The sequence below is a fragment of the Taeniopygia guttata genome, chromosome 2 (genome assembly GCF_048771995.1).
Source record: "Taeniopygia guttata chromosome 2, bTaeGut7.mat, whole genome shotgun sequence".
NCBI lineage: Eukaryota > Metazoa > Chordata > Aves > Passeriformes > Estrildidae > Taeniopygia > Taeniopygia guttata.
Window position 1 is genome coordinate 22,922,002 of NC_133026.1, and position 13,013 is coordinate 22,935,014.

At 37.6% G+C, this 13,013-nt stretch overlaps 1 protein-coding gene across 9 annotated transcripts in view; it reads left to right on the forward strand.

Moving 5' to 3' along the window:
- CDK14 (cyclin dependent kinase 14) overlaps positions 1–13,013 on the forward strand; it is a 399,376-nt gene that overhangs the window by 158,621 nt on the left and 227,742 nt on the right. For all 9 annotated transcript variants that reach the window (XR_012054498.1, XM_072925517.1, XM_041714407.2 and 6 more), the window contains one exon: positions 2,060–2,183. Coding sequence is in view for 8 of the 9 variants with exons in the window: in XM_072925517.1 (XP_072781618.1) it covers positions 2,060–2,183 (124 nt within the window). In the remaining variant the exon portion in view is untranslated. The remainder of the gene's footprint in view (positions 1–2,059; positions 2,184–13,013) is intronic.

The following is a 13,013-nucleotide window of genomic DNA, read 5'->3' on the forward strand; positions in this document are numbered from 1 at the left end:
AGAATGCAAAAAACCAATATCTGAGTTACCCTATAATGAATTCAGGAAGTTTTTTTTTCCCTTCTCTTCCATGAGTTTCCTCCAAGGAGGTGTAAGTGAATTAATTAACTTTTGAGGAAGTGCTTAATGAGTACAGCATGTCTACAAATTTGGAATAAAACTACATTCCAAAGCTGTCCTCAAGAGCAGATGTTTAGTCTGTTTAGCTGTGAAGTTGTTTGGCACTTTTTTTAGCGCTTTATGTCAAATCACTTGACTCTTTCAACCAAAGCCAAATGAAAGACATTAATACATATATTTTGAGTTATTATAAAGATTACAGTGCTGTAAGCTACCATGATAATTGAAATTTCTTGGCATATTTAAAAATAGTGTTTGAAGTTAAATGCCATTGATTTAGCCTGGCAAACTGGTTATTTTGCCCATCTTTTTATTTTAAAAAATGTATTTTTTTGAAGTAATTTAATAGAATTAAATTGATATTTTCAGACTGTAATGAAAGCCATTTCTGCTTCTTGCTCTTATTAAAATAGTTTTTATGTACCATGAATTCCACTTTAACCACAATTCAAAAAGGAATGTGTATGTTACTTATGACTTTCCTGCTATTCTTTGTTCCTGTATTTTGCTCTTAGGTTTCCTCAGCACGTTGTTAGACCCTACCCTGGCAAGAAGGTGATTGATATGGCTCTTTGTGCCCTGGCTAAATAGCTAAACATAGAGTGCATTGTGTCTGCACTCAGGGAAAAAATGAAATGCAATTAAATTCATTTCACCTTCAGTAACATGACATTTCTGTTTCTTTCATGTCAGCCTTTATTCTCTTCTATAATCAGATTTTGTAACCCTTTTTATAATGTCTCTTCACTTCAGTAATCACTGAATAGGATGCTTGTGTTGCAAGTTAATTAGAAATTCTCGTGTGCCTGCGTTGACTTTTCCCCAATCTTTGGTGTGGTTTCCACATCTTCCTAGAGAGCATGTTCTGCTGTCCTCTGAGCTGTGAGGCACGAAGTCCATACCTGCTCTTGCATCCTCCGTGTTTAGCTTGGAGGAGATTTTTGTGTTCACATTTAGAAACTGAAGTATTTCTTAAAATATATCAGGCGAAAGGAAGGGTCTCTCTACATTGAGATAGGTTCTTCAAAACTGCAGAGAAAACTCCTGGGAGTTCATTCACCCTTTGTATTGACAAAATCCATGACTGTTAACACAGCCCTTCACAGCAAGTGTCTGAAAGATGTGGGAGAATGATGCATGTGGGAGATGAAAAGGGGAGGACAAAGGACCTTCTTCATCCAGCTCTTTGTTCATAATTGTAAATTACAGAGTACACAATAGTAATGCTTAGATTTAGGAGTAAGTATTTATAGAGTCCAGGGAAGGACTCTAAGAAACCAGGAGATGGTGAATTAGGTTTCTATCTAAAATTACCTTAAAGACTATTGCAAGTAGGTTTCAAAAGTTGTCTTTAGGCTCAGTGAGAGTTATTATTTCCTAATGAAAAATACATAAGAAACTCCCATTAAAATAGACTTCGAAGGATAAAATCTATTTACTTGCAGATTTCCTTGGGTACATGGGCATTATTGTTATACTATTAATTTTTTCTTTGTTTTAGCTTCAGTGTTCCATCCCCCAGCCTTATCTCCCCATCCCTATCCACTCTGTGCTGTTGTTTCCTATAATTAGTGAAGATACACATCTGTCTTCAGGCTACCACCTAATCTCTAAGGCCATATGGGTAAATGGAATATAATTATAATTTGGTAGAAACCAAGCTTTCTGCACATGGTTATATTGCTCTTGTTCTTTTTAAAGAAGTAAAATTGAATCTTTGACATAGCAGGGCTTGGAGGCTGGGTTTAGTCCTTGCAAAGTAAGTATATTTCAGGTGGAAATTTCATTGTGTTAAATTTGGGTGGGAATTAGCCAGTTTGGGAGGAATTCTGACACAATGTTACCTCAATGTGCAAGCACCCTGCATATCGTGAAGAAATCACCTGTGGTTATATGCAAAATATTAACAGAGGTCATTTTTTGTCCCCCTCTTTTTCAGTTATTTTTATTTCAGTTGCTGCGAGGACTGTCTTACATCCACCAGCGTTACATTTTGCACAGGGACCTGAAACCACAGAACCTTCTGATCAGTGACACGGGGGAGTTAAAGCTGGCAGACTTTGGTAGGCAAGCAGTTAATTACAAGTATCTTATAATGTTGTAGGATTGTCAGACAGATGGTTCCATTGATTTCTCTTCCCCCCCACCCTATTCCTTAGACACACCTTCTTCATTGTAGATAATTGCACATTTTTCTCCTGAGTGAAGAAATTGATTATGGTCAACAAAATGCTTGATTAAAAGGGAGCAAGTGAAAAACAAATACCTACTCCAGTTCTCTCAAGGAAGATATTGCTGAAAGTGTTTCCATTTTATTTACCATGAGACCTGTGAATTAGAATTAAAGAAAACCTTAAAAAAAAAAAAAAAAGAAAAAAGATAGAGAGACCTGAGGAAATACAGATTTTATGAAAAGCACAATCACTTTATGGAAGCAGCTCTAGGGTTGTGAGGTCTGGATTAACTTTCATTAAATGGTCATTGAAATAGACTGAAGGACACAAGAATAAGTGTTCCTTCTGTAGAATAAAGGACACTAGGATCACGGATTGCTTTCAGTATCCATTAGTTCTTTCTAGGGAAGCCTTACATGGAGTATAAAGTCAGGATAAATTATCCGCTGAAATCTTAGCCTTTGGCTTATTTTTAAATTTTTAAGTGTATTCTAGTGGCTACACCAAGGCAAGAACTCTTTCCTCTGAAAACCATTGTGAATGCAGATGTGGAAAATGGCAATATTTTTCTTTATTGGTTTTCACAAAAGGTTGTAGGAATTTCTTTCTTTCCTGTAGGTCAGCTTCTCAGTTACTGATTCCAGCAGTACTTTTGAAGTAAGCTGAAAATGTGACCTATTGGCTTTTTAAAAATGTCTTTTATTTTATGACTGCTATCCACATCATGCTTCACATTTCATGCAGCAGCAGTAATGAGGAAGCCTTGTGTGCTAATTGGCAATTTCACTGTTAATGTAGTCATGAGGTTTTGTCTTTTAATTAGTGTTACTGCAATTAACAGCTCAGTGTGTATTTGCTATGCTGGAGAAGGGAACAGGACTTGAGGTGGACACAGTCCACAAGGACTTGATTGGCCTTTGAATTTTAAGGCAATTAGAGAAATAGTATTAGAAGCACTTGTCTCCTGGTTTACATATGATTCTTTGCTGTCATTTTTCAAAACTTGCTGTTTTTTGAAATAAATGCTTAAAACCCCATTCCTGCATGTTGCATTTCACTATGAGGCTTCATCTCTTAAGGATATGAAACAGGTGTATCATTCAGTGTTCTTGCAGTGAAATATGAGTTAACTCTCTGTTGAAGGTGTTGTGCTGTTTAATAGTTTTGTTGTATCATTTATATGTATAGAACCTTATGAACTAATCTGACTTCCAAGTATCCTCGTATTATACATTTTTCAGGAGATTGTAACAATGGTTCTCTAGCTTTGGTGGATGCTGGAAACCATAAAAGATCGCACAAACTCTTTTGTATGTAAAATGTTTCCTCTGGTGTAGGGGTGCGTTGGTGAAGCTCTATGGCTTGTGTGGATGTGGAGAGGGAGGGTGCAAATTTTTTGCTGTGTTTTTAAGGAAAAAAAACCAAAAAAAAACCAACCTTCTTTTACCAGCACTATTAAATGCATTGCTGGAGGTGGGAACCAATGAATGAAAAGTCCAACTCAGACACAAGTTGATTCTGTTTGGTTGTGTTGCCTGGTGTTGCCGCAGAGCAGAGGACAGGGTGGGACAATTGTTCCTACCTTGCTGTAGTTGGAAATGTCACTATCTATCACTTCTAATGAATTGTTGCCTCATTGTAGCACCAGGCTAAATAGCCCAGTGATGACACAAAAGGCAGGATTTTCATAGCTTTGTGTTGGCAGGACATTAAGGTTGACCATTGTGCATGGTTTTGATAGAGAGACTAGAAATGTGTAAGTACAACCAGAAAGAAATACACAGTGGTACAGACATGAATGTATAATGTTGTGCAGAAGATATTTTTTCCCATTTAAGTTTACCTTGACATAACAGAAACATCTGTGTAATCTACTCTTATACACGGACAGAAGAGTATATATCTCCTTTTTTTTTTAAAGCTAGATTTTCTTTCATGGCTCATGACCTCATAAAACTGAAAACCAGATGAGATAAAACTGTTCTGAGAACCAAGATGAAAAATTAGAAGTGTTGAGGTTAAAGTCTGAAAGGTCATGACCTCTTTCATTTGGAGCATAAGAAATGAGAGCACACCTGTGTGCTCTTCATGCACCCCTGTGCATATTTACTTATTTAAATGCTGTATTTTTATAGGCCATCTTCCACCTTCCCAGTATGAAAGACTCTTCTTAAACAAGATGTAAAATACAGTCCTATTTCTCTTTATGTTTTTCTCCCACAAATGACTGATTTGCAATAATGTGCTTGGAAGGGAAGTCAGTTTAGATTGTATACTTGATTAATTATGTGAGGAGCAGTGTGAAAATTAGAAAGATGGTTGCTTTGCTTTCAAATGCACTCAAGACAGGAGAGAACCTATCAAGAAATCAGTGTCTGCTAGAGATAGGATTGACTTTGCTAGCATAATAAATGTAAAATCCTAGAGCAAAGGCCCTTTAGTCTCTAAGGGCAAGACCTTCAGATTTTGGTTTCATAAATTTACCCAAAAAACCAGCACCATGTCTGCAGTTTTTCATTTGGCGTCAGGCTTATTTAATCTCTTCACTGTAGGATATCAAATACATTAAAGCAGGCTAGTGGATCATAGTTCTTGAATAAACAAGGTAAAAGAAAGGCTATTCATGTCTGCCAGTGCATTGCACTGCGGCTGAAGTGGAATCTTTGAGTAACTGTGGGCATGTGTTTTTCTATAGCAGGGCTCCCAGACATACATACTTCACTGTGTGGGAGTGTCTTTGTTCAGATGAACAGTGGTTTGCTTTTCTGTTCATTATGCTCTAGCTGCTAGGAAATGAGCATTTATGAGAAGACTCAGCGGTCAAATGAAAAGGCAGAACAGAAAATAGAGGCTTTATCAAATTAAAAATGGATGAGCTATAAGAAATGGCTTTATTGAGAATATATAATAGAGGAGACTACATCTTGAGTAATTGTTTCTGTGAAAAATAGTCCTTGAACACTATACCTGCATTCTTTTTAAAATCTAATTAAAATTCCAGAGGAAAGTAAAGTATATTAGGAATTCTTATGGAATGAAGTGGAAGAATGGTTTTGGATCCTGTGGTGTGAATTTGGCTGTCTATGAGTTTGTTTATTTCTCCTCCATATGTCAGTCTTAAGTAGAAATAAAGTATTTTAAACCTCTAATGACTAATGCCATAAGAAATTCAGCCTTCAACAGAAAGACTAGTAATCCTCAGGGGCACCAACCCTCTCAGCTGGTAGGCCGGAACAGGGAGCAGAACAGAGCCCCTGCAATCCAGGAGGAAGTAGTTAGTAACCTCCTGTGCCATTCTGACTCACAAGTCTATGGGCCCAGATGGGATTCATGGGAGAGTTTTGAAGGAGCTGGCAGAAGAGCTCATCAAGCCACTCTCCATAATTTATCTGCGCTCCTGATTAGCTAGGGAGGTCCCAGATGATTGGAGGTTAGCAAACGTGATACCCATCTACAAGAAGGGTTGGAATGAGGATCTGGGGAACTACAGGCCTGTCAGTCTGACCTCAGGAAGGGGCCTATAAGCATCATAGAGTCCAACTTCTGGCCTTGCCCAGGGCAAACCCAAGAATCACACCATGTGCCTGAGTGTACTGGGAAAGCCAACTGATGTCATTGTCAGGCTGCTCTCTGTGATCTTTGACAGACTGTAGATTGAGGGATGTTCCCAATAACTGGAGAAAGGTTGTTGTTTTATCCATTTGCAAGAAGGGCAAGAAGGAAGGTCTGGAGTACTGCAGCTTTGTCAGCCACTATCCTATAGAAAATAATGGAGTGAGGCTTCTTGTAGGTGTGAAGAAAGTGTTTGGCAGTTTTAGTCCAGGCAAATTGTGTTTGATCTATGGGCTTGCCTTCTGTAATGAAATGAGGAGCTCTGCAGTCTCACAGTACCTTAAGAGCTGGTTACCAAGAGCATGGTGGTGCTCTTGGGTCACAGTGGGAGGATGAGGGATAATGGTCATAAGCTGAAACACAGCTGGATATAAGGAAGGATATGTTTGGTTTGAAAGTACTTCAGCACTGGAGCAGCCCAGAGATGTTATGAAATCTCTGTTTGCTTCCCTTACTGGACTAAACCTTGAGCAATCTGGCAGATTGAACTAGGTAAATTCTCCTTCTTGTGTGGTTCTGTGACTCACTAAATAAATACCATGCTTGTTTTGTTTTGTTTCTCAATGATTGGAGATTGGTATTTAGTTACTGTATATGCTGATATAAATAAAGACTGGCTAATCAATTATGTTTGCATGCAGATTATCATACTTAATAAACTCCAGCACCATGTCCCTAAATAGCTGACATTAATCTGGTAGGAGGTGAGTCCCACCTTCTGTGTGGGACTTTACAGGAAGGATTTACTCTTTTCCTGCCTTGTTTCATATTCTCTGAAAAGAGGCTCTAGAAATCTAATATTCTGTCACCTCCAAGAACAATGTGGACCGTAATTCTGATCACAGCACAATTACTCTTACATATTCTTTCATTAAAATAGTCTTTTGCTTTCTGGGTTGAAAAATACATAGTTATACTTGTTATTAGATATTTTCTGATGAAAGATTTACATAGATTTGAGGTGATATCACCATTCAATGCACTGAGAATATCATCAGGTCATGTGTGTCAAGAACAAAATATTTAGACTTGATTAGCATGTGACACAGTAGAAGCACTTCTGAGGCTGTGAGAGAAACCGGCCAAGTCACTAGTAGGGCCCTTGGCCTGCTTCACCTCTGAGATGATATACCTGATGCTGGGGTTTGCTACTCAGGGAATTTCTTATTTGTGAATCTTCCCTGCAGCTGCCTTTCCCTTTCATCAGACCTGCATCAGAAATAAGCTGCTTGAAGAGGGTGAATGTGAAGTTTGAAAACCTGTTTAGTCTCTGTTTTGGATTGTGCAGTTATTGTAAGTGCAAGGACCTTTAATTATATGCCATTCTTTTTAGTATGTATACTGCCTTTTTCTCTGTGCTATGACTCCCAGACAGGATGTATAAACTATGTAGGCAACTGCCTAGTTCAAGTACCTACACAACAGGCACACAGGTGCAAAGTACAATTTCAAAGTATGGAACGACAGGTCTAGAAGTATTGTTAGCTTGAGTATAATTTGCAAGGATAGGAAAGCTTGATGATTGATCATTTTCTAAATAGAAAAATTTAGAAAATACTTGAATACATTCTTCCCCTCCATCCCAATCCCTGCCCCATTTTTTGGTAATTTAGTCCTTTAAAAAAAAATATCTTTAAACTGCAGTAACACTACCAACAAATTCCAGTGTTGCAAGGTGAGTGACAAGGAGCATTAGGAACTTAGTACTTTAATGCTTGTTTCTGTAGTATGAGAGTTGCTCTTTCTCATCTGTGGGAATGGGCTTTTGAGAGGAAAACCAGCATGACATCTTCATGAAAATGTCTTTCCTTTAGTCTCTCAAATAACACTGACCCTGAAGCTTTTCCCATCTGCTTTTTGTTGTCTTAGGGGATCTCTGGATGAGTAAGGATCTGCAGGCGGTCTGTATTATGGTGAAAGTCCTGCCTTAAGCTTTTGGAATTTTGTTAATATAAAGTCTTCTGATGTGTAGTAAAAGAATCAAGTCAGTGTGATTCAACCATGCATCCTTCTAGATACATAGCATGATTAATAATAGATAGCAGGAGCAAAGAGACTTGAGGATTAAAATAAAGGGAATTATACTCAAAAAGTTGCAGTTTAAAACTGCAGCTGAGTATTGAGAGGATGTTTCCATGCATTTCCATATAGATTTTTCTGTGGAGAGCATGACAGGGGTATGTCATGAAGGACAAGGTTATTCCTGTATAGCTTACTGTTAAAGTTTCTAAAACAATGTTGACAAGTTGAAAAAAAAGTAGTTTTTTTTTTTTCTTCACAGTAAGAATCCCATAAGGGTTTCTTTATAATGTACTGTATAAAATTCATATGAAAATTGAATAGCATAAAAGATTGCTTGCATAGATAACTGCAATGTTTTCCCGTGTAAATGTTCCACAGAGTATCAGTTCTTGGAGATGCTGATATAAGAAGTTATCTCAGTGCCCAAAGAGCTGGTATTATATTGTTGGTGAAGCTTGATGAAATCATTAGCAAAATTCCTCTGAGAATGCCTCTAGTTACATAGGCTGGCTCCCTTTGGTTGCCTGGCTTTAAGGAGCATTGGAGCCATTTGGGGTGAGTTGTAGGAGCTGCCCGGTCACCTCTGAGGCAGCTGGCCCAGCACAGCTCCTGCCCTCCACAGCAGCCCTTCTGCAGTGTCTAGAGATGGGCTAGAAGCTGTCTGGGTGCTGGTTATCAGAGGCTGTTGCTGGTAAAGAAAACCACTTTACCCCAAGCATAGGTCCACAGACCTCTCTAACACTCTGTCTGCGCTGAACATGGAAAGAAAAGACATTTCTTTCCCATATACCTGTGGGAGGTTGCTGTTACTCCAGGTGCAGCCTGTTCCTTTTTGATAGCAGCCTTTGAAATCTGAAGAATTGGTTCTTTTACCCCTCAGGAAGGACAATAATGGGCTTCTTTGAGGACTCTAGTTGTATTAAACATCAAGAAAGGAAGATGACTTCAGTGACAATGTTGTGAGAAAATGGAAAAAAGGAAGTGGGAACCTGGAAAGTGAACCCCAAACTACTCAAACTGGAGTAAGCTTGCAGGTCTTTATAAAGTACTTCATAAAGTAGTTATTTTTGTAATGAGCTGTAAATACCTCGTTTTCCATGGAGAGCAGAAGCTGCTGTTGCTGTGTACAGTGGCAGCTGGGGCTGGAGCAGCAGAGCAGACTCTGTGTGTTTGTCCTGGAACAGCCTTGATGGCCTGTTACTGAGTCGGGGTAAAAAGCCCTTGCTGTCCACACTTTCTAGATCCAGGCAAAGTGAGGCCAGAGCTTAGGACCAGAGCTGATAGATAGCTATGACACCTTCAAATCTTTTTTCTTGGAGGAAAGATAAATGTTTCTGGCTGCAAAAGCTGTGGGCACCTTGGACACAGAGACTTGTGGCAGGCTGCCATGTTATTTATTTTTTCTTTCTGAGGATAATAGGCTTTCCCTCCACCCCCAGACCTTCCTTCTCAGTTTCTAATGCTATAACTGCCTGCTGTCAGGGGGCAGCCAAAGCTGCATTCTTCCCTTTCCTTCCCAGGAGCAACGGCTTCATATGCTGTGCTTGTGACCTTCTGCTGTGATGCCCAGACCTGTGGTGAAATGAGGGGGGAAATGGGTAGGTGGCAGAAAATTTCAAACAACAGCTGTGCAAAGGGGTAGATCTGATTTTTGGCATTTGGGCTAAAAAATTGTTTCAGAGGTGAAGATGCAGTAGAAGGTGTGGTCTAGTGCTGCTGGTAATGTTTCTTTCTTCTCCTGTTTATTTGGTTTGTTGTTCTCATCATGGATCGCCGTTTAATTTGCTTTATATATATGATGGTTTTATTGACGTACCTCAATAAAAGTATAGTAGTATAATACAACAATTTAACTATACAATAATTGTACAGTTAAATCTATTTAAAAAATTACCATGTGAGAGTAAACACAATAGGAATCTTTTATGGGCAGAAATTGGGTTCCATAATCTATGAAGAAAGAATACCTTTGACATGAATTTACAATTGCAAAATCTGTAGGGAGGTTCAACTGTATTCAAGAAACTGTAAGACTTTAAGACTTTAACTTCTCTCTGCCAATTGTTAATGCAAAGTAGAGCCACTTATTAAATTTTTGTCTATGCCAGTCTTCATTGATTGCTTTTTAACAATTGAAATTAAAAATATTGAAATAGGAGGCTTTTCAGTTTTTACTAAAGCAGATGCTGTAACTTAAGCTCTTCCCATTGAGAAGCCCTATGTAGGCTTATTGACTGAAAAGGAAAATGTATTTTTTAAAAAACATGAAGGACCTGGAGATTAGTGTGACTCATTTAATGGGTCCCCTGTTAAATGCATCTCAGATTACTTAGGGTTCAATGCAATTCTCTATTGTTACAAGTGAGAATTATATCAAGCCTTTAAATAGGAGGAAAGCATCTTAATTATCCATTAAGGGTAATAAAGGAAGTTGGTTATGACACTATTAAAACAACTGTGATGAAAAATCTGTTTCAGTATTTTGTGCTTAAGAAGGACATGGGATTTGAATGTCTTCTATACTGCTGCTAGCTCAGTGCTGTGTTATTATGATAATCATGATTTTTTTTTTTATTGCCTTGTATTGTTCTCTTAAGTGTGAACTAGACTGTAATGTGAGAGTGGCACAAAAGACTTGGAGAACTGTGATCTGCTGTCTGTACAAAAGACATCCATCCATCCATCCATCCATCCATCCATCCATCCATCCATCCATCCATCCATCCATCCATCCATATGAATCTGTAGATGTATTTAAAACAAATATTGTTTCATTTGAAAAAGGCCTTATTCACTCATGTGATGGTGTTCTGTCTGTTTTATATGAGAACATTTTCCCTTTGAATATAGGCCTCTAGGTAGCTCCCACAGTACTCTCTATCTTTTTTTCTTGGTCTGATTATGATTTTGTTTTATGTTTCCTTATTTAAGAGAACATACTGTATTATATAGTGAAAAAATTATGCCAAGTTTTAAAATTATTTTAATGTCATTAGTGTGTTAATAGTTATGCAGATTTATTTTACACAGGAAATAATCAGCTGTGTAGATATTAAAGGTTAACTGGGAAAGGTGTGGATTAAAGAAGAAAAAATTTGTCATCAGTCAGAACAAAAATATTGATGTGCAGAGAAAAAGATTAACATGAACAGAACTGGCAGTTCATTAAGAGAAATGTGCCTTTAACACGGTCTGAAATAAGTCCATAATTGAGATTGCATTTTAAAGAAACCATGGCTCTGTAATTTATAACATCATTTGTTTTGTCCCAGACAATTTAAAACCTTACTTTTTTGCAACACAGTCAGTTTTAATCTAGGTAATTCTTAATAATTTATACATGAATTTTTTCATTCCTTCTGAAAGACACAGTGCTGGTTTTATTAATATATTCATAGATGCATAATTTGTCCTGATATAAATTAAAATCATGCTTGCAGGGCTACCTGCATTAAGATGAGTTTCCCCTGCATCAGTTAGCCTTGATGATTGCCAGAAGTGATCAGGCAGTGCTTGTCTTAGCAGTACTTAACACTTCTCCAGCATCTTCCATGTCCAAAACCTATACAAATAAATGATAGCTCCAAGTAGTTACTCTTATGTATATTACAAATAACCACATTTTGCTTGACCTTTTGGTCTTATGATTTGAAAGACCCAAAGTTAAAAAACTTACAAGTGGGAGAATCAGGAATCAGCCGCTTTATGTCTGGGTGATGTGGGAGCAATAACAATGGCTTTGCATGGGGAGAAAATGGTGCTGAGTAACATTTGATTTACATGGTAGGGAGAATGGCAGGTTAGAGCTTCACCTGGTTAAAGGTCTTAAGCTCTTCTCCAAGGTTGATTGTACCACCTTTGGGTTTTCTGGTTCATAATATGTCAAATTGTACAGCAAATTTTTTTTTTGTGTAGCCATTGGAAATAAGGTAGCAGGAGATTTTCAGGTGTAATCTCTTTTATTCCCACACACAGCCATGAATATATTAATATCCTTTTATTGCAGCAATTTTTAAGTCACTTGGGCATCGAATTTACTTGCTTTTGTGGCTATATTTGCTTTTAAGCATATGTCATTGCAATGTTTTTAAATTATTTCTGGCCAGACGGCTGAAAATTTGGTTCAGCTGTGACCTGTCTGTAGACCTTACGAAAAAACTAAATTAAAAAAATAAAATAGTCAGGGGGAGGGATATGAAAAAAGGCAGCAGATCACTGAAATGTACTTTATAAACAGAAATGCCTAATGTAAGCTTCTTGAAGTTTTGGCAATCCCTTGCCCATTCTGTTTTACTGTGCTCAGGATTACCACCAGCTTAGTTACACAGGCTGTAGGCTGTATAATAAATGAGACATACTTATGAGTACTAACAATTGTTTCACATGTGCAAACTTGATAGAGTAAAAGGTCTCAATAAAGCATGGAATGCTTCAATAACAGTATGACAATAGTAGTTTGTTGGTGGTCAAAGTACTAATAGGGATCATTTGCTCACAATCTACAAGTAATTTTTATTGAGCACTGCATTCAGAAGTACATCCATTGTCCCCAGGTTGAATAGATAAAAGAATGGCTAGGTTTCAGTACAAACAAATTTTCACTTGTTTTATTAGTTACAATACAGAGTTTTGCAGTTCTACTGACTTGGTAGGTTACATCTGTACATAAAGGACAAGTTTGGGTTGTATAGTTCCAGCTCTACCATTTTGGCAGCGGTATTTTAGTGTTCTCTGTCACTTTAGAGAAAAATGCTGCATTAGGAGCAGTTGGGTTTTAACTACATATTCCCAGAACTGTACTGTTAAGGAATAGCCTTAATGCCCTTCTAATGTAACTTTTTTACAAATGAAATTGTCTGCTTTCATTTCTTCTTTTTCTTTAACAAAATTGCATTATGAACTGAATAGATGACTCTCCTGGAATATGGATGCCTTATTACTGATGCAAAGTCAAATAATAATTTAGACCTAAGCATATTGGAATGTCTCTCTCATAAAAGATTTTTATAAGATTTGCGATTCCGATAATTTAAGACGACATATACATTAAATGAGTTTTGAGGAGTAATTCAATTGAACAGGTGA